The sequence below is a fragment of the Salvelinus namaycush genome, chromosome 10 (genome assembly GCF_016432855.1).
Source record: "Salvelinus namaycush isolate Seneca chromosome 10, SaNama_1.0, whole genome shotgun sequence".
Taxonomy (NCBI): Eukaryota; Metazoa; Chordata; class Actinopteri; order Salmoniformes; family Salmonidae; genus Salvelinus; species Salvelinus namaycush.
The window spans coordinates 20,153,382-20,175,846 of record NC_052316.1 but is presented as its reverse complement, the minus strand read 5'-3'; the positions used below and the strand labels follow the sequence as shown (position 1 = coordinate 20,175,846).

The 22,465-nt window shown below is 41.7% G+C and overlaps 2 protein-coding genes across 5 annotated transcripts in view; both read right to left on the bottom strand.

The window, feature by feature from the left end:
* Nucleotides 1-5,675: 5,675 nt before the first annotated feature.
* On the bottom strand, nt 5,676-11,939 carry LOC120055206 (major facilitator superfamily domain-containing protein 12-like). The gene is made up of 10 exons (XM_039003126.1): nt 11,660-11,939; nt 9,632-9,842; nt 9,147-9,279; nt 7,559-7,762; nt 7,379-7,471; nt 7,161-7,253; nt 6,877-7,047; nt 6,682-6,776; nt 6,430-6,560; nt 5,676-5,725 (listed from the first exon to the last, which is right to left on the bottom strand). The coding sequence occupies exons 1-10, from the start codon at nt 11,937-11,939 to the stop codon at nt 5,676-5,678; spliced, it is 1,461 nt and encodes a 486-aa protein (XP_038859054.1).
* Nucleotides 11,940-14,407: 2,468 nt separating this feature from the next.
* Nucleotides 14,408-22,465, bottom strand: part of csnk1g2b (casein kinase 1, gamma 2b) — a 39,104-nt gene continuing 31,046 nt past the window's right edge. For 2 of the 4 annotated variants that reach the window (XM_039002478.1, XM_039002479.1), the window contains exons 4-11: nt 20,605-20,753; nt 20,172-20,406; nt 19,796-19,881; nt 18,174-18,258; nt 17,916-18,064; nt 17,583-17,663; nt 15,645-15,751; nt 14,408-15,389 (exon numbers count right to left, since the gene is read on the bottom strand). In XM_039002478.1, coding sequence (XP_038858406.1) covers nt 15,335-15,389; nt 15,645-15,751; nt 17,583-17,663; nt 17,916-18,064; nt 18,174-18,258; nt 19,796-19,881; nt 20,172-20,406; nt 20,605-20,753 — 947 coding nt within the window. In that variant the 3' untranslated portion in view covers nt 14,408-15,334. Of the gene's footprint in view, nt 15,390-15,644; nt 15,752-16,447; nt 16,556-17,582; nt 17,664-17,915; nt 18,065-18,173; nt 18,259-19,795; nt 19,882-20,171; nt 20,407-20,604; nt 20,754-22,465 lie in introns of all 4 variants that reach the window. The other 2 variants (XM_039002481.1, XM_039002480.1) reach the window with 2 other exon arrangements.

The following is a 22,465-nucleotide window of genomic DNA, read 5'->3' as shown; positions in this document are numbered from 1 at the left end:
GTCTGTGGCTTTTCTCTCCCCCCCAGCCAAGGGAAGCCATCAGAGAGAGCAGCTTCTCACCCATAATAACCACACAGCTGGAGTCAGTTAACAAGGCTGTCTTCCAAGATTTTCCTTCTTTTTGGACTTTAAATGGAGAGAAACGCGTTACATGCTTTCATCGGAGTGTAGTCGGCAGGCATTCTGCAATGGCTTTTTCTTTTAAGGAGTGTAGAAAACAAATGTCTCTTCCACAAATCCTCCCCACTCCCCAGGCTTGAGGTTACCAGCCTTTGATTCATTAACATGTGTTTTGACCACATAAATTCTGAATGTGCATAGAAGAGATGTAGGTTACTCGTTTTGTCTCGTTATTCTTCCTTTGTTTCTCTCATAACTGTTTCTGTGGTCAAAGATATCAATGACCAAATAATATGTTGTTGCATGTTTCATGTTTTTAAAATTGTGCCCCAAAAAATAAACAAAATGAAGACCACCACACAGGTTTAACTATCCATTATGAAATACTTAGATCTAAAAAAGATCACTGAAATTTACAAAAGACTAACGTCTACTTTGCATAGTTATGGACAATGCAGACTTCTTTCTCATAATCTAAAACTGCATCTTTCAACTATCACTTTGTTTTTGACAACCCTAAGTGTTGTGATGAAAAATACAAGTGAGCATAAACCAGGAAATGGCATCAGTCCAACCACAGTGTCTCAGAGCATGACGTTGGTTCAGACACTTCAGTTAGCATCTTCTCAGTTAAAAACAGAAGGTCTGCATGAACCACTGTCTAAACAAACCACATGCTTACTCTGACTTTATGAGCAAGCATGACCATAGAAAAAGGGCAAACCTCAGACGAGGATGACATTTCACCAACCTTCTTGCGGACAATTGGCTGAGACAGACTCAATGTTTTAAAATTATATTTCAGGCTTGAAAAGTGGAAAAGGCTGGCATTATTCAAACATAAAACCACAACTAAATTGTAGTGGCGCTCCGCAAATAAAACCAGAGTCATTTGAAATATCCTCGAGGTGATACACAACTTCTAATGGCTGGTGAAAGCTCTTTCAGGGTAAAAAAAACAGCCCTCCTTTATAGGCTGTTGTTGGATCACACATGCTGTTGTAAGTATGTACACTGGAGTAATGATATGGTAGTAAATGTGACTGTTTGAATTCCAGCTCCAGCAGGTCTGATCTGGACTTTTGCTGGCTGAGTTGGCATCATAACTCATGTACATTCTTTGGCCATCCACAATGAATCATGACCTATCCTTACTCTAAAAATAATGACATACACTGCGACAGTAACCTTTTCCCTCCTCTAATTCTCTATTTTCTCAGAGTTTCATCAGGACAGTGTGGTAATATTGTGGCAACACTCTTTCCATACCATAAAGAGATGTTTCCCCAACCATAAAAATAATAATAGTTTCAAAAGGAAGGCTAAAAGTTGAGAAATTGTTGTGCCCACAAAAGGGGAATCATTCCATGACTCACAAATGTAACCCCATTCAATCAGGCACTCAACAAACAACCTCCATAACTCACCAGAAAATACATATTATTGTCCAGCAGTGGGTGGACATCAAAAGACAGTAGTGTGTAGACATCAATAGAACCCTCAGTAGTCTTCAACTGAAGAAAACACAAAACCAGTATCTGAATAAACATAGGCCTACTGTAGGCTAGTGGGCTACTTAGCAGATCAGGTCTGTCAAGGGGCAGGCAATAGCTATGGTCCCAACACTGGTCCAGGGCGTTCCTGCAATAACAAACATAGCTAGTAGACTACTGGCTACATAAGCCCTACTTGAAGTCAAGCAAAAAAAATGCATTGACATTCTGCTACGTCGTAATTATGTGCTCTAACGTGTTTTAATGAGACTATCTGCTTAGCTAAATAAGCAGCGTATAACAGCTAGCTAACGAGCACTTCTGCAGCCTTCACCTTTTTTTGCCTACTTTTTGTGGATACGTAGCTAAGTTTAGTTTCAAACAAATACGTTTTCCTGTAAACACAAGATGAAATAGCGTTTCCTCTAAACGTCGAGTGAACATTGATTCATTTATTTGAATGCAAAATGTTAACAATGTTCTTGTCAATGACTGGCAAATAGTAGACTACTTTATCTTCATGGCTGACAAATAGTAGACTACTTTATCTTCATGGCTGGCAAATAGTAGACTACTTTATCTTCATGGCTAGCTAGCTAGCTATCTCACCTGTGTATGCCTACAGTCGACTTTCAAGTTGGCGGGAGTTTCATGATGCTCTATATTCAATCGAATGAGAAAGCGCTCTGTCTGGTTGGTTGGCCCATGCAACGCATTTGAGCCGTCAATCATCCACATTTTGACTGCAGCACCTGACCTGAGTGGCTTGTTGCACCCATCACACCACTAATGAGTTAACTTCAGCATTGTCTTCCTGTTTCTATGTAAAATATAAAAAGTATATAATTTTCTTTTAAAGATACTCACATGCCAGTTTATTAGGTACACCACCCGTACACAAAAATGGATCTCTCCTACAGTCAAGTGGCCATGGCTTGCTATATAAAGCAGGCAAACAGGCATCAAGGCAATCAGTTACTGTTCGATTGAGTGTTAGAATGGGCAAAAAGAGTGACCTAAGCAACTTTGAGCGTGGCATGATCGTCGGTGCCAGTCCCGTCGGATCCAGTACCTCAGGAACGGCCGCCCTCCAGGGATTTTCACGCATGACAGTGTCTAGGGTTTACCGAGAATGGTGCGACAAACAAAAAGCATCCAGTCAGCGGCAATCCTGTGGGCGAAAACAGCTCATTGATGAGAGGTCGAAGAAGAATGGAAAGAATTGTGCAAACTAACAGGCGGGCCACAAACAGACCAGTAACTGTGCAGTTCAAGGCCAGTACAACAATGGTGTGCAGAACAGGCATCTTGTAACGCACAACTCGTCGATCCCTGTCATAGATGGGCTATTGCAGCAGATGACCACACCGGGTTCCACTCCTATCAGCTAAAAACAAGAAGAAGCTGCTCCAGTGGGCTCGCGATCACCAACACTGGACAGTTGAGGAGTGGAAAACATCGCCTGGAACATGACAGTGCGTTCAGTTTACTTGAGTGGCCTGCGCAGGCCCTAGACCTCAACCCAATAGAGCATCTTGAGATGAGATGGAACGGGCTGTTCGCAGCATGAACGCACTACCGTCCAATCTGCAGAAACTCCGTAATGCCATGGCGTCAACATAGACCAACATCCCGGTGGAACGTTTCCGACACCTTGTAGAATTACCTGAATAATTCAGGCTGTTCTGGAGGCCAAGGGGGGTCTGATCCAGTACCAAATGGGTGTACCTAATAAACTGTCCGGTGACTGTATATGTTTCATTCACAGTAGTCTGTAGTTTAGGCCAGTCAAACATCTCCTTAACTGTTTCACCTAATCAAGGGCTTGATAATCAGTTGAAAAGTTGAATCAGGTGTGACAGCTTTTGAATAGTTCAAATACATGGAATCACTGGGGGTCCCTGAGGTGAGGTTTGAAAAACCCTGGTTAAGGCTATACTGGCCTACAATGAATCATTTAAATATAGCATAGTCAGAGTAAAATTAAAACATAATGTCCATTGTCCAATGCTTTGTATTTTATTGCAAAACAAATTCAACTCAAGGTACTCAACTCAAAGCAGCAGGGCAAACACACAGGAATAAGTCAGTGTGTCACAGATCCAAGAGTGCAACTCAAGCAGCTGTCGTGACTTGCCACAGTTATGTTGGGACACAAGAACTAATGTAAATGTCAAGTTGCTGTTTTAAGCCATGAAATATCTTCAGAAACCGAGGCGTTGGCTATAATTACATCTGTTTGAGAGAATTTGATAGCTTCGAGGGGCCACAGAGCATAAAAGGGACATAGCATTGACATTGGAACAATGGACACCAGTAGTTCTTTTGATCAAGAATAGATGGGTTGGCCAAGTTAATTTTCAAACATGCTGCTGTCCTAAAATCAAGCCTCCTTATTTACACAATTGCTCACCAAGCACTTATAGCTTTATCGCTGGCAACACATTGGGGGAATTTCTGCTGTTTACATTCATCAGTTAACACTGAACAAAATCTGTTTGTTCTCTGACTCCCTCTAACTCTATTGGAGGTATGTATCTGTGTCTTTTAAACACTAATTAGATGGTGTGTAGGAGGTGGTTTATGGTCAATCTGACACATTAATGAGAAAGAGCTCAGATTTAATGGGATTTATCCACTGATTAAATATTCCTCCTGAAGGAAGCATGATAGCTGTAGTTGACAAGTTGGCCAACAGTTGACAAGTAAATGACCATGTGATATGTTCCTTCTTGGTAGGCGGTGGTTCATTTTCCAAGACACAACTGATGAAGCAACTAGTGGTGTAGAATGGCGTGTAGACTATCTTGATATACAGTATGATAACATTTAAATGGGGCAACAAAAATGTAATCTAAAAAATGTATTTGTCATATGGATTTTTGAAAACAAAGGGTGTCAGTCCTGAATAAGCCTCTGATGATGGTGTGCTTTCTGTACAACACTGTTCCAAATCTATAGCCCCTGAGGGGACCACTCACAGTGTACCACCGCTCCCGCCCCCCACCAATTGCCAGCACAGACTCCAATTAGTGGTTCAACTAACAAGCAGTGATGACGCCCGCCCTCCAAATTACCCAAGACCGCATCTCTAAACAGTGCTTTGGGGAATCAGTTAGATGGCTGTAGGCTAAGCAATAAGCCCATCTCACAGAGAATAATGAAAGGACCTTTTCTCTCTTTGCTTCTCTTGATTATATTTCATAACCTAGGACTCAACTGACTGTACTCACCAAATGGTTACAATGTGTAACTCACAACATTAAATTCAACCTTAACAACCACATAAATCCAACCTGCAACGTGGTCAATTGCGATTGCTACCCAGGGAGCCCACCTGTGGAAAATAGTATGCAACTGTACTGATGATTGTCTCATCTCTCTCAGTGAAGATGTGAGTGAGATGTAAATGTTTATTCCCCTGAGATAACTCATCTTCATCAGAAACTAGGCATTGTGGTCATTTTTTCCACCATGCATCAGGCAAATGTGTCCAAAAGCTCAAAGGAAACAAGACATTAACATTTTAAATATGAAAAGAATCATACAAATACAGTTTACATCTCTGCGTGACTGACAATTTCAAAATCTGTACATTGAAAATCTGAAGGAAATAATGGAGACAGTCACTACACCTGTTAAGTATTATTTCAGAACATCTATGGAAGAAAAAGAGAGAAAAAAGTGATTCCCTTTTAAGTGTAAAACATTGACATGTAAGTAGGCCTACAGTACGCAGTATTATTATAAAGTAGAATATTGTACCCATTTATTGGTACCCATCATTGTAAATAAGAATTTGTTCTTCACTGACTTGCCTAGTTAAATAAACATTGTAAAAATTATTTCCCTCCATAAATTCCCCATAAATGCATTACATCTAAATTGGTTAAAAGGTATAGATAGATATGGTGGTGTTAGTCTTGCTGTAAAGTTTCTGTTTTATTTCCAATGGGTATACTGAAAATCTCCTGGTCTTTGTCCTGTAAACCGGCGCAATGTTTTCCCCACAGATTAATCAGTGTAATGAATCTCTGTTCTTCAGTTGACTCCTGTGTAGCCTCATTCTCTGTTGTCTTCTGCCTCCATCTGGACAGAAGTACTGGGTAAACCTATGAGGAGAACAATGATAGGAAATACATAGCTAATGCATTATAGGAGATTTTCAACCAGTGTGTCCATGTTTGAGTGCTGTTGTGTGCAAGGGCCATATCAATCTGAGGTGTAGTTCAACATTTTTCCACTAGATGGAGGCGTGGCTTTATCTTATGGCAGTAAAAAAAAGTTTGGATTAGACATTATTTGTAATTAGCAAATACAAAATCCAAGTCAAAATATTTCTGGAATTAGTAGCGCAAGCTTGCAAATATAAAAAGCTAAGCATATTATCTAAATACCTTCAAGCTGCATGCGGACTAATTTTAACCCTTCCCCTGTCAAATTATTTGATCACCAAAAAAAAAAAAAAAAAACTCTATAGAGCAGTTCTCCCACCATTTAACTGATTTTACTGTGAGACTGGAATACAGAGCAGTAAGTTACAACACCACCTCCACACCCTCCGCCAAGATGATACTCTCACAACCCAATAACCAGATATTGCACACACAGAGATAACATCTGCGTTCCCCTGCTCAGATGTTGCACGCATCAACCAATGGTTGCGTGCCACATCATCAACTAAGCTGCCGTCACCAGATTGCTATAAAATATGTGGTTCTTTGATACGTGAAATACCTATCCAAGCGTAAGATCTGGCACGCTTCAACAATGTCTGAGCAGCGGAACATGACCAACAACTGATTTGGACACTTACGTTGGCGGATCCTAATAGGCCAGATGAGGAGGGTGCATAGGGAAAATGCTGCTGCTAAGGCCACACCCCCGGTCACAATCACCATGACATCTCGATAGAACCACACACTTTCTGGACAGCTGTCTTGTGAACTGTATACAACCAAGAGCGACAGTTACTCGTAAAGTTGTACCCTGGTTTCCCTTGGGGTCTGCAAACCACACTAAAGAAGGGATATTTTGAAGAACAGATCCCAGTCTGGTCCATACTCACTTGCAGGGATGCAGTCTCTGGATTATGATGACACCAATGCCATTGGCCACCTTATCTGTGAAGCTCATCGCCCCGTACACAAAGGCCCCACTTTGCTGCCGAACAAGGTCACAGTTAATTCCTTTGACATGGTGAGAAACGTCATGACAACAGTGGAGAAAAATCATCTAGCTACAACATACAGGGTGTTCCTACCGTCTGTTCTCCAATCAGTTTGGCCGTCATGGAGAGCGACATGACCAGGATGGTGGCAGAGCCTGCACCCAGCAGTACAGCAGCTCCATAGATCAGCCTCCCTATGTTCATGCCCACCAACACCCAGGAGGAAAACCCCAGGATCAGCACAAGGCCTAGCAAATAAGTCATCTAAGGAGAGGGGGAATTACAAAATAAAAAATGGGTATACAAGAACATTAATACTATGGCTTTTTATATGATTTTTCTGACAGTTTTAAAACATCACAGACAGAAAAACTCACACTAATGCCTACAAGCTTGCTGATTGGCTTCATGACCAGAGAGCACACAAACCCACTGACATACATCACTAAAGGAACGGTGGCAATGAAGTTCTGGAAAAGGAGAAGGAAATGAGCCCAACATTACTACACAGTCAGCAAGTTTCACAAGCACAAAAGATTCTGAAGAATGGTTATAAATGGCACCATTATAATGTATTATATGCATGTAGCCTTACCTTTGGTAGCAATAAGGAGTTGATGAGATACATGGAAACGTAGGTCTGGGACAAGTTGACTATCAACCTGGTGCACATGTACAGAAAAGCAACCTGGACCAAAATAAGCAGGTTTACAGTTTACACTTCCACAAAACCTAAAGGTCATTTATATTGTATACACTCAGATTAGAGAAAGACCTGGTAAAATGAAGGCTCCTTCAGCCAATGATTCCATTGGAGGAGAGATTGGGGTATAGTGTTATGGGAAGTTGGGGAGATCAGGGGTTGACTCTCATCATTCTGCGAGCCTGGCTCTTCCCTGTGAGGAACCCTCTCTCGGGTACCCAGGTGGAAGACGAAAGAAAACACTGCCCCGATCCCCAGCACAATGAGGGACAGATCCTGATGGCAGGAGACAGGAGAGGGAGAGAGGCAAAGACAGACACAAAAGAGAGAGAGTGAGAGAGACAGACAGAAAGACAGAGGGAAACAATATACAGAATCGTCACCTTTATTCACCAAGTACATTTACCCATACCCAGAATTTGCCTTAGAGAAGGCGTTGCCAGCAAGGCAATATACAAAAGAGAATATTGACACAGACATCATACATAATATGCAATATCGGAACAGGAAACATAAAACTCTGGAGTAAAGGCTGATTACAGAGGGAATATACAATATACAGAGGGGACATAGAGATATATAGTAGAGGGATGCTGCCGTGGCGAATATATACAGTGCATATACAACGTTGTCGACATAGCGCAAATGCAGTACAGTGCAGATTTGCGTTAGAGGTCATTGATGACTAGGTGCAGTAATCGGCTCAATGCAAAATCAACTAATCCCTATGAACCCGATGGCCGGTTTATGAAGGGCACAGCATGTTGGATGAAACTGTTCAGGTGGCAGGCGGTTTTGGTCATGATTGATAGAAAGTAGATGGGATGGGCGCAGGGTGGTGGGGGTATAGTCCTGATGGCTGAGGGTGTTGTCAACTGAGGGGCAAGATGGCTGAGGGTGTTGTCAACTGAGGAGACTATTGATGGCTGAGGGCACTTTTTGTTTCAAAACGACAGTAGAACTCATTTGTAGTTTGTGATCTGTCGGAGACCCTTCCAGACAGACGAGCAGTCGTTGAAAGCACTCCTTGAAACAACTTTTGGCCACTTTAATCCCCTTGTTGAGCAGCTGCTTCGCAGTTCTATAATCATCTTTGTTGTTACACCTATGTGCCACCTCTTTAGCTAAGTGCAGCGCTCGGAGTTCAGCATGAATCAGGGTTTGTAGTTTCTGAATTTGACAAAATCCAGTTTTCCTCACAAACACTGATGTAAGACGTGACCCTGTCAGTGTAATCGTGAATGTTGGCGTTGTCATCTTTGAAAATGTCCCAATCGGTAGAGTCCAGGATAAAGTAATATCCAGGATTACAATCAAGAGCAGCCTACCCACTGGGCACAGATGTCAATTCAACGTATATTCCACGTTGGTTCAATGTAATTTCATTGAAATGACGTGGAAACAATGTTGATTCAACCAGTGTGTGCCCAGTGGGTAGTCTGGGTACCAGACTTTTTAACTAACATTCTTCTCCTTGCCACTCCTGTCTTTGGCAAATGACAGGAGTGACAGAGTGGAATGTTAGTTAAAAAGACAGGTACTCAGACTACATTCAGCCATCATGACTGTAACAATCTGAACAAAGTGATCTTCCCATTTCAACTGTATTGCACCAGAGTACCGTTTGTAAAACAGTGAGGTCAGGAAGGGCAGAGCTTACCCTGAATATGGGGATGTCAACAATGCCCAAGCTGTCAGTGACAGAGGGATCTCCAGTCTGCTGGGCCTGGAAGTGAAAGAGTAACAAGGCCACAGCATACACTGTAATATTGGCCACCACCGTGAACGCATACCTACACAGTGAGAGAGACGGTACAAGGTTGTAAAACTACATCGGAAGATATCACTAATAATTAGACTATGTAATACTGGTGGTAAGGTGGCACCTTAAATGGGGAGAACGAGCTCGTGGTAATGACGAGCGGAATGGTATCAAACACATAATTTGCAGGAGTTTGATGGCATTCCATTTGCACCATTCTGGACATTATTATGAACCATTCTCCTCTCAGCAGCCTCCTGTGGTACAGTACCTTATTTTTTCACTTTCAACTGATTTCCTCATACATGTTTTTATTTAGGGTGATAAGAGTCACCTCACTAGCTTGCTGTTGACCTCCTGCTAAAGTAGCCTATTCGGCTCACCTGTAGGCAGTGAGCTCCACCTTGGCATGCTCACTGGACACCAGCTCTGGGATGAGTGACAGGTGGGAGATCTGGGTGGCGGCCCAGCCAAACTGGAAGATGATGATGAAGGGGGTGAAATAGGTGAGCCACACCCACTGTGGAGTGTTGTCACCACATCCCAGACACGGGTTAAATATGAAGGGAAAGGAGATAAGTACGCTGATAGTGCCTGTAAGGGTGGAGGGATGAGGTCAGGGTAAACAAACTATCCAGCCTATGAGAGTTAGTCATGCATGGAACTAACAATAAAGAGAAATGTTGACAGGACAAAAAAAAATCATTTTTCATGAGCCCGTTGTAATGATGTTTAATCAGCTGGTCTAGTTATACGATTATTAGTTAATTGATGGTTTTTATAATACAGTATAATCCTGTACAATATTATGACTATATTTTTAATTTTTATCCAGAGCAATTAGGGTTAAGTGCCTTGCTCAAGAGCACATACAGATTTTATTTAGTCGGCTCAGGGATTCAAACCAGCGACCTTTCGGTTACTAACCCAACGCCCTTAACCACTAGGCTACCCGCTGTCCTACATGTAAATTTACTGGGATTATTTCATAATTACATGAATAATGGTCCAATGCATGGGACATTCCAAAACCTAAAGCTGGGCACCCTTACTAGGTACACCTCTGTCCTTCACCCCCCAGAGGAGCACTCACCCTGTAATCACAGAAAGTTGCTGGTTCAAGTCCTGCCTGTTCCTCCTCAAATACTACATTGCTGGCAGTGGCGAGATGATCCCAACAGTAGCTATATTTTCATGAACTTGCCCAGTGATTTTTTTGTCTACAGTTAGCATAGAAAATAGATTCAACAATACCCTGCATCATTTCCAATGTAGTCATTTAGCAGACGCTATTATCAAGAGCAACTTACAATAGTGTGCACATACATTTTCGTACTGGTCCCCCACAGGAATGAAACCCACAACCCTGTCGTTGCAAGCGCCATGCTCTACCAACTGAGTTACATGGGACTCAAGACTGTTGGAAAAACATTCCTCATGAAGCTGGTTGAGAGAATGTCAAGAGTGTGCAAAGATGTCAAAGGAAAATGGTGGCTACTTTGAAGAATCTCAAATAGATATCTTTTGATTTGTTTAGCACTTTTTTGATTACTACATGATTCCATATGTTATTTCATAGTTTTGATGTCTTCACTATTATTCTACAATGTAGAAAATAGTCAAAATAAAGAAAACAATGAGTAGGTGTCCAAACATTTGATTGGTACTGTATGTGCCAACATAACGCCAGGGTCCGCGCCTTGGTGAAACTTGCACTCCTGTAGATCTGAAATAATTGGATGGTGGAACTTGCCAGCCAACCAGAAAAGCAAGGGCAAGCAATTCAGGCATTCTTGAAATACAGGAAAATCCTTGTCCTGCAAAGAAACATAATTTTGATAGTTGAAAAATATATTTTGCAAGCAGTAGGCATTTAGAATGAAATGTGGATTGGAATTTATAGTTACGTGATTACATCACGTACCCCCGTGTACCTTTAAAAGTATTCGGCAATTACTTATTCGAAAAACATCCGTTTCCATCATCATTTGTCGCAATAAAGAAAGTTCGACAAAATAAAAATACACCCATCTAACAGATACAAATATTGTCGATCTTTAGAAAACATATCCTCTGCAGTTTCCTTTAGGCCTACACATCTCGCAATGATTTTTTTTTGTTAATGCGACATTTCATTAGTCTAATAAACCTGGGACAATTGAAACCTTCCAACGGTCTCAAGCTTGTTGGAACTGTTCTCTTATTCTCATGTGTGCAATAGATTTTCGACAGATGGAGAGTGTAACCTAGCCTACCTGCATGTAAGTATAGAATTATGGCCTTTGCCAAATGGTCTGGATCTTTATGGCACAGGTGCACTCACCCAATAGTTTTACTGGGTAACCCCTCAATTGCTACATAACTTTAGTTAAACCAGGCTAATCAATTATCATTATTGAAGTCATACTTACCGACTAAATGCCAAGTTTTTCTTTTGCCATATGCTCCACATCCAGCTGTTCGATCCGACTCGATACCGACAAGGGGCGTGGAGACACCGTCCGCTATTTGACCTATAAACAGCAATACACCTGCATATGTGCTCTTGAACCCAAGCACGGAATGGTAGTAGACCAATAGGTAGGTAAACCATAATGACGCGCAAAGGTCGTTCAAAAAGTGACCAGCTGCGTAACACAACCGCCTGAAGAGGGGTAAAGACCGCTCATTAGAGAGCAACTGGTCAGACATAACTGTTACCAACTATTTCACTTCAATATCAGTGATAAAAAAAATAAGTTCCTTTCATATCCCCAAAAACGAGCTAAGGATACACTTCTTAATTGCGCAAGGCAACTCCAAAAACGCTCAACAATATTGCTAGAAAACTGAAACCAGCCAAATTAGGATTACATCAAACTGTTTCCCTGCTTGATCAGCTGAAACGATTTAACATAGGATTAGGTCAAACTAGGTCCTAAAACAAAAGACACTTTACGCAGGCTGAGTCTCAACCTACACCCACAGGCCAGAGACTCCTATCCACTGGCAAAATTATGTTTAGAGTGCTCATGTCTTCAATGCCGCCTGTTAAAACGAAACCCATGAATTTGACATGGTTCTCCAATTTGCATTTCCAGTCCTGTAGAAACCAATATCATCCAAATGCAGACTACTCAATGTAATCTAGCCTTGAACAGGCTGAGCCTCCTACGTACAGTGTTTCATTTTCCTCTCACTTCACTGAAATAGCTCAAATAACATGCAGAAAACAGACTGTCATACAGGTTGATCAACAGCATCATGTGATTACAATCTGTGATATTTTCATATTGCCAAAGTCCTATGCATTTGTGGGTTATTTGAGTAAAACCTAGTGACAAGTGGTGCACCAGAGCTCAAACCACATAATCCCAATGGAGATTGTCCCGTTAAGAATCAGAATGATCATGACATGAATGCTTCTTGTATTGGTGAAACTCATATTCATTCTGTTGTATTGAATATTGTGTCACTGTTGAATATTGTATAACCAAAGCACTCACAGTATAGCCAGGGGTTAAATTAGGAGGAAAAGAAGTGGAAAAGAGTTCTACCACCTCCCTCGATAGCAGACAGCACATAGTGGAAATCAAATAGATTTATGATAAAAATGATCATGGGAAAACAACGTTGGAGACAGTTCTACTACATGAAACATCTCAATTTAACCCAATGAATTAACCACTTAATTTAGCTCCATTCATTTAGAGTCTAGTGAAACACATTTTCAATTACATCTATATTGCTCTTTTCAGTTTGAGATGTTTATGAAAATGTTCACACATAGCTGCTATTGATATTGTCATAGTTTTTTTTAGCAACCCTAACCCAATGCCCTCATGTCGACTTTTCCAGAAAAAGCTAACAACTTTGACTGATCTCATTACAATACATTCTGGGTCACATGGCCTTGACTCATAACCACAATGACACCAGCATACAGTATGTTACTTAAAAGGGCGAAGTGATAAAGCAGTCTTTTGTAACAGGGAATATACACTAAGTGTACAAAACATTAGGAACTAATATTGAGTGCACCCCCCCTCCCCTCAGAACAGCCTCAATTCGTCAGGGTATGGTCTCTACAAGGTGTCAAAAGCATTCCACAGGGATACTGTCTAATGTTGACTCCAATGCTTCGCACAGTTGTGTCAAGTTGGCTGGATGTTCTTTGGGTGGTGGGCCATTCTTGATACACACTGGAAACGGTTGAGGATGAAAAATCTAGCAGCGTTGCAGTTCTTGACATATTCAAACCGGTGTGCCTGGCACCTACTACCATACCCCGTTCAAAAGGACTTAAATAAATATTTTGTCTTGCCCATTGCCCTCTGAATGGCACACATACACAATCCATGTCTCAAGGCTTAAAAATCCTTCTCTAACTGGTCTCCTGCCCTTCATCTACTGATTGAAGTGGATTTAACAAGTGACATCAATAAAGGATCATAGCTTTCACATGGTCAGTCTATGTCATGGACAGAGCAGGTGTTCCTAATATTTTGTACACTGTGTAAATCTACAGTAATAAAAAAATTAAGGGGGCTTTGCTTGTGAACTAATATATATATATATATATGCACGACCCCACACTGCAGTCATCTCTGATCAAAACCATTTGGGACAACTGTATATACTCTAGAGATGACAGAGCATGTTGTTGTTAGGCCATGACAAACAGACCATTACAATGTTCAGGCAAAGATGCATGTAACTAATGCAGCGAGGAACTTCAAAAGAAAAACAGTTGTGCATCCAATACGTCTGGTGGAAACTTCAGTTATTGACGGGCTGTCGCTTCATTTGTCTTTTTTTTTTTAAACGTACATGCTTGCTTGCTGCTACTAACTTTGATCTGCTGTCATCAATGACTAGAATTGCTTAGCTCGCAATACACAAGCTTTAAAATCTTTCCTTTTTTTACAGAAAGTGAACATAGAGAGTTAACCTCCACTGTAAAGATCCCTTGATTGTCATAGCAGAGGAGATAGACTGTAGTTGTGATGGTGGAGACCCATACAGTCATTGGTGGAGACAGTATGACCTCTACATAGGACCACACCCTGGGAATGTGAGACATCGACAATGCTTTCAGAGAGATAAAGCACACACACATGCGCACAGTCAATGAGCAACATTTGGAATAAGTTCAGAGAATGTCATTGCAGGACACTTACTTGAGCTTTAAACATTTTACTTGGAAAGGCACAAACTATGATTTCCTGGTAAATTATTCTGATGTAAGAAATAAAACTGAAAGACATCTTGTTTCATGTAGATTGACATTTCGGCCCTTACTCAGATTTAAGCATTGTATAGGACTATTCCTAGATCAGTCTTTATTTTGTTGTTTTCTTGTTTGTTAATTTCAAACCTAGAATTCCACTGTACTTTTTTTTCTTTCAAAAGTGCAATAATAAGAGAAGAGCTTAATATCTGTTTCTTTCAATCTTCCACAGTACCTGAGGCCAGTGACTGTGCTACAAAGATTTCCAGAAACACTACAACATAAAAGTAAAAGTTTGTTTTCAATCCAGGAAGTCAACTTTGAAAACTACTGAGGATTAAATTACAAAAAAAAGGGGGAAAAAATGCATAAAGATCCTCCAATTCTGGTTTAGATGAAATGCTTCCTGTTGCGCTCAGTGATTCCAGAGTTAGTATTGTTCATTCTTGCTCATTACCTTGATCCCATAAATAAAGGACTATTTCTATAGAACAGACTTCTTTCCCTCGACTCATTGACAGTTCCCTCAGATCAATGGCTGTTGAACAGAAAATGTTCTGTATGGAATCTAAAATACAACAACTGTTTCAAACAGTATCTTTTTTATATCTTCACGTCACGGTATTCACGTTTCATTTTTACAGCTTTTAACGTTCTCTCAATCTCCCTTTACTATGCAGGTACTTTAAAATGTTTATTTTTCTTTTTTTAAAGGAGCCAGAGTCTGTAAGACAACATTCCTTTACACGTCTGTAGCAGGGGAGCGCTGAGAGAGAGAAGAGAGAAAGAGAGATTGGGAAAGAGATAAGATGGGTGATCTGTGTAGTTGCTTCCATTTAAAACTTGACAGTGACCAGAATGTTTCAAGTTCTTCTCTTCACTTGTGCCGCTGGAGGGGTTTCCTCTTTCTCCTTTTGAAGAAACAACAGCACCTGCAGGCAAGGATATACTAGAATTTAGTTTCAAAGTAAATTAATGTTGCATATCAAAAAATGTAATGTTAAAAATATAAACTCAACATTAGAGGCCTTAAATGTGTGCAACTTGTTCAATGTTTTGTTTGAACAGTATTGTGAATGGGTTCAGAACCCATATTTCTATTTGACAGTGTGTTTCTTGCAATGACTGCCAGAGGTAGTGAGACCGAGTCACTGCCAGTCAACCCCAGGTAAAGACAGCCGTCTTACTTTGTATCATCAGCCACCTCTACCTCGGTGGGAGCAGTGATGGGAGCGTTGGAGTGTCCTGCCGTCGGGTCGTCAGTGTTCAGCTCTCCATTTGTCGAGCTCATCACCTGTACAGGTGAACACAGGGAATTTTAGACAGGATGTCTGTTTTTAGGATATATGATCAAATCATGATACATTATCTGTACTTAACCCTTCATAGGAAATGAGTTAATTGAAGCATTAGCTTATAATTGTTACCCTTGACCATATTACATTGTAAATGTATCTACTAGTTGGTAAAAGACGTAATAATTCCAAAGGGTGCAATTCCCTTCCAGAACACTAGATGGCACATTTGCTTTACTAATTATCCTAAAAGTTTCTAATCTGAGACTGGAGACTGTACATCACTTACCATTTAAAGCAAGTCATAATTGCACCATGAAGGACTATAGATATGAAATATCCAGTCAGATATTCAAATGTTTTTAAACAGAGGTATCTTCTGAGCTGCTGTTGCCCCTTCATCCCTTCAAAGTGGAGTCAGCGCTGAGACTGTTCATACTCAATGAGATCCCTTTTCTAGGGAGAGGGGGGTTCCTGTCCTGATAAAAGGTTTCAATGACAGTGACCGCATGGTTCTCCTGACATGACAGCTTCCCTCCCCTGTTATCAGCCTGGAGCAGATGAGTGAAGCATAGCAGAGCAGACAGAGCGAGCAGACATACAGACAGACAGACAGACAAACAGAGAGAGAGACAGAGGCAGAGAAAGCTGGGGTGGACAGACCGTCATGCAGCACCATGCGCAGCAAGCAGTACCTGCACAGAGCCCCCCAGCCTTTCGGCCGTGAGATACGACCCCAGTGTCTCCTTATTGGTCATTGGAGAGGGCTGACGCTGAGACTCATCTCCTTTGGGCTCAGGAGACTGACGCAAAGAGCACAGGGGGAGGGGAGGGAGGTTATGGGGGCAGGAGTGAAGAGGTGGAAGGTAGTGTGGTGGTGATGGGGGAGTGAATGGGGAAAGAAAGTCAACAAAAACAAACAAACAAAAATAAATACAGAAGACATCTCACAAGAAGAAGCAGGCTTGTTAAAACAGACTATGTTAACAGAAGGAAAATAGAGCAAAACAAAGCAGAGCCCACTGCCTCATGCAGAAGTGAAAACAGCCTTGATCGGAAACACTAAGTATCTAGTCTTTTATTCCAAAATCTATATTTTCTTCCAGCCCGCAGCAATCTCCTGTCTATTGTCCTGACTGAATTAGCTAATCATTGTTGTGACTATTCCTGGTTTCTGTAATAAACTCTGTGATTGTTTGTACTATGCAACGTGTTGCCTGTTTATGTTCATAAATGATGATACTCTTTACATTGTACTGGAGAGTCATAATTACAGCCGCGAGTACACAGCAAAGGACAATTATAAAATCTTATGTGCTTTTTTAGAGAAAAAGATTGAAAAAGACTAATAAGGTCTAAAAAAACATGTGTCATGTTGATGACAGTGTAGTAGGATCAAGGCTCAAATAGCATGCTGATAGAACCAGGAAAGGAAAAGAAAGCATGCAATTTTGCTACACACGAAGCAAACTGCTTTGTCATTGCTGATGTGAGCAACGCACTGCATTTTGCAAAGCAATGACTCGTTTTTAAGGAGAAAGGTTGAAGACAAAACCCTCCAATGCTAAAACAGTTGAACTTTCAAAGATGATGCTACAACATTTAACCACAATTATAATAGGGTCATCAGTTCCCAATCATTCTTGCTCAATCGCAAAAACAGAGTAAAGAGTAGATTAAAGAGGATGGAGTGAATAAAGGTAACACTGTAAAAGAGGCCATATTCTTGAGGAAGCTGAGAGTAGGACAGGAGGGTTGGCAGTTGCCTCTGAGACAAGGGGGAACTTGACTGACGAGGTGGGTGGGTGTGGCGGGCGGCGGTGAGGTCACCTGGTTTTTGGTCTGCTGTTGTGCTTTGTCTCTGCTGGGCTGAGCGGGTGTGTCACTGGGGATGGGGCCTATCGGTGTAGGCTATGGTTGGGGACAAAATGACACAGCATTTTATCTAGGACATAAAATACTTTACTCCGACCACAACATGAAGATATGAATATATAAAAAATAAATAGGCCCTTGAACCGCTAAGACATCACAGGAAATCTCAATTTTCATCCCGTCTGATTATTTACAGAAAAAGACAAATGAAAATCTGCAGATAGAGGGGTCAAGCGGTCCCTCAAAACTTTGAATAGGGAGAAGAAACAAGTGATGAAGGAGACTCACAAGTGGCTTGCCGACCCAGTCGTATTCATAATCAAAGACATAGCCGTTCCTATCGAAGAGGTCAGTAAAGAGTTTCCGTAAGTAGTCGTAATCAGGTTTCTCAAAGAAGTCCAGCCTCCTCACGTAACGCAGATAGGTGGCCATCTCTTCTGCAGGACGAAGGCACACAATTACTACATTTGCATAAACTGATCTAGAACTAGACCTAAACAAAAAGGAAGGAGTAACACATTCCAAATGAAACCAATCAAATCTGACCAGGGAAGCTTTCACAAAGCACTTCAATTGGAGTAGCTCGCTTGGTATCTCCAATCTTCTGATACCTCTCCTTCAAAGTGTCTGCCTGGAATCAACAAAGTACAACAATTATTCTCCCACGCATTTAGCTTTAATTCCCACACAGCACAGTCGAAAAAGTAAAGCTTTGCAGAAAGCAAAATATAATGCCAAATTTAGGGCAATACATAGCTGGAGGCAGTGTAATTGAATGGGAATAATGTTCACACGTAGAAAATTAAAGCGTCTTAGTTTGCATCCACATGCAAATCCTCTCGTAAGCCATTTTATATCTTGAGTCATCCCATTGACATGAGGCTGTTATACAGGGGGGTTCTTGTTTTTTTATATTTAACCTTTATTTAACTAGGCAAGTCAGTTAACCTCTATGGGATCGGTGTCTGATATCTGATATGGGCAGAAAGCTTAAATTCTTGTTAATCTAACTGCACTGTCCAATTTACAGTAGCTATTACAGAGAAATAATACCATGCTATTGTTTGAAGAGAGTGCACAGTTATGAACTTGAAGATGTATTAATAAACCTATTAGGCACATTTGGGCAGCCTTGATACAACATTTTGAACAGAAATGCAATGGTTCATTGAATCAGTCTAAAACTGTGCACATACACTGCTGCCATCTAGTGGCCAAAATCCAAATTGCACCTAACCTGGAATAGTACATTGTCACTTTTCTCTTGCATTCCAAAGATGATAAAAAATAAATAATAATAATAATGCATCTTTGTATTATCTTTTACTAGATCTAATGTGTTATAGTCTCCTACATTAATTTCACATTTCCACCAACTTCAAAGTGTTTCCTTTCAAATGGTATCAAGAATAAGAATATATTTTTTAAAGGGTCTGATCCTTAACAAATTCTTATTTACAATGACGGCCTACCCCAGCCAAACCCTAACCCAGACGATGCTGGGCCAATTGTGCCCCACTCTATGGGACTCCCAATCACGGCCGGTTGCGATACAGCCTGGAATCAAACCAGGGTCTGTAGTGACGCCTCTAGCACTGAGATGCAGTGCCTTAGACCGCTGCGCCACTCAGGAGCCCCCCAAAAATAGTTATATGAGTTCTACCATGATATTCTACAGTTAGATAGCTATACGCTGCCACACAGGTCCTATTCCTGAAACTGGGTGGAGAGGACCTCAAAGGGGAAAGTGTGGGAGTGACTTATGTTGGTAAAATAAGATGACATTTACATCTATTAAAAACTGCAGAGACCAAAAGGTATGAGCTAAATGGTGGTATCCGGTATAAATTGCACAATGATAGAAATAAAACAATTAAAAAAATGTAGAAACTGCATTATATGAATATGTTTTTCCATTGTTAATTCAATTACACAGAGACGATTCAAATCTCAGGAGGTGAAAATCCTTCCTGTGTATGGTTACAGCACTATTTACATTGTATTTTCCCCTAGCATGTCTTCCTCTTCCCTAAATACTGTAAACACTTTCTAGAGTCTGAGGCCTTGAAATGTCACTTGGATCTTGAATGAGAGAAGTTATTTTGCGCTGGGGGGCTAAGTGACAGGGTGTGTGTCTGAGATCATGTAGATATCATGAAACTGTATACCTTCAGGCCTTGCCAGGGAAGGCTGCCTCGCAGGAAGTACATAAACATGTGACCCAGAGCCTCCAGATCATCCCGTCTGCTTTGCTCTGGAGGAGAAGAAGAGTTTGTTACTCACACAATTATCCACCACTTCAACTATATATGACACCATAAGGCTTAGGACATAATGTGAACATCTAAAATGCATCAATCAATGCATGATCCATCTACATGATGAAGTTATGCGTACAGATCTCAAGTTGGGATTCAGCTTTTACTGAACCTAATGGAAAAGTTGATAATCAACTTCAGCCCAGGACAGGTTCACAGGATTAGGAAAGAAAAGGTCCATCTTTCCAATAACACAGCAGCGTGTGTCTTCATGATCATTTCTCACCTTTCCCCAGGTGTGTGTTGATGCTCATGTAGCGCGCCGTGCCTGTCAGGCTCTTGTGCTCCCGGTACGGGATGTGTTTTTTGGTCTCGGGGTCGATGTATTCTTTGGCCAGCCCAAAGTCGATGATGTGGATTGTGTGCTGCCTCTTGCTGCCCGGCCGCCCAACCAAAAAGTTCTCTGGCTTCACGTCTCTGTATATCAAGCTCTTTGTGTGGACAAACTCCATCCGCGTTATCTGGGAGATAGAGCATTGAGCATGTAGACAAGCTAAGATCTCAAACTCGCTCAGTGCACTTTTCAAATGCAAACACTGTAAATGAGCCATCGACACATCTGTAGACTACAGAGTAGTCTTAGAGTAGTCTTATAAAATACGGGTTGGGCACCTGTGTGTAAGACACTTACTTACGTAAAACAACAATTCAAATCTTACCAGCTGTATGGCTATCATGAGGACGGTCTTGAGGGAGAAGGTGCGGTCACAGAGATCAAACAGGTCTTCCAGGCTGGGCCCCAGCAGCTCCAGCACCATGGCATTGTACTTCCCACATGGCCCAAAGTAGTACACCTGAGGAATACCCTCTGCAACACAGAGACAGGCAGGGACACATGATATGAGTGGGACCACACAACTTACAGGGAGCGTGCTAGCATCCTAAGGGTTTAAAAAAGGCTTAACTACTAACCATCTGTTTTAGCATCATAAGAGCCACAGATATTCTAAAAGCATTAAAAGCATTCGGCCCTTCTAAAAAAGCTTAGAGGCGGAGGGACTACGGATGCATGAAAGGTGGTAGTTAAAGAAGGGTAGTAGGGCTTTGACTTGCTGACATGAAATCAGGCTACATAGCCATGTTGATATTGAGCAGCCTACGTGTGTGGGAAGGCGGTTCGATTAGAACAACATGGATGGTAAACAAAAACGTGTCAACGTTGATGCCGTGTGATGGAAAAAACTGTTTGCCAACACGCCTTGTCATGTGGTCATACACTATATGTACAGAAGTATGTGGACAGTCCTTCAAATTAGTGGATTCGGCTATTTCAGCCACACCCGTTGCTGACTGGTGTATAAAATCGAGCACACAGCCATGCAATCTCCATAGACAAACATTTGCAGTAGAATGGCCTTAATGAAGAGCTCGGTGACTTTCAATGTGGCACCGTCATAGGATGCCACCTTTCCAACGAGTCAGTTTGTCAAATTTCTGCCCTGCTAGAGCTGACCCACTCAACTGCAAGTACTGTTATTGTGAAGTGGAAACGTCTAGGAGCAACAACGGCTCAGCCGTGAAGTGGTAGGCCACACAAGATCACAGACACGTCCTGTAGGCCACACAGGACCGCCGAGTGCTGAAGAACATAAAAATTGTCTGTCCTTGGTTGCAACACTCACTACCGAGTTCCGAACTACCTCTGGAAGCAACGTCAGAAGAAGAGCTGTTCGTCGAGAGCTTCATGAAATGGGTTTCCATTGCTGAGCAGCAGCACACAAGCCTAAGATCACCATGCGCAATGCCAAGTGTTGGCTGGAGTGGTGTAAAGCTCGCCGCCATTGGACTCTGGAGCAGTGGAAACAAGTTCTCTGGAGTGATGAATCACGCGTCAACATCTGGCAGTCCAACGGACAAATCTGGGTTTGGCGGATGCCAGGAGAACGCTACATACTCGAATGCATAGTACGAACTGTAAAGTTTGGTGGAAGAGGAATAATGGTCTGGGGCTGTTTTTCATGGTTCAGACTAGGCCCCTTAGTTCCAGTGAAGGGAAATGTTAACGCTACAGCATACAATGTCATTCTAGACAATTCTGTGCTTCCAACTTTGTGGTAACAGTTTGGGGAAGGCCCTTTCCTGTTTCAGCATGACAATGCCCCCGTGTGCACAAAGCAAGGTCCATACAGAAATGGTTTGTCGAGATCGGTGTGGAAGAACTTGACTGGCCTGCACAGAGCCCTGACCTCAACCCCATCGAACACCTTTGGGATGAATTAGAACGCCAACTGCGAGCCAGGCCTAATCGCCCAACATTGGTGCCCGGCCTCACTAATGCTCATGGCTGAATGGAAGAAAGTCCCCGCAGCAATGCTTCAACATCTAGTGGAAAGCCTTCCCAGAAAAGTGGAGGCTGTTAAAGCAGCAAAGGAGGGGACCAACTCCATATTAATGCCCATGATTTTTATTCAACGAACAGATGGCCACATACTTTTGGTCATGTTGTATGTGTGACCTGGGAGGAATTTTGGAGTTTATCATCACAGTAAAAATTCCCTGAAGAGGAGACTCCAGTTTAAC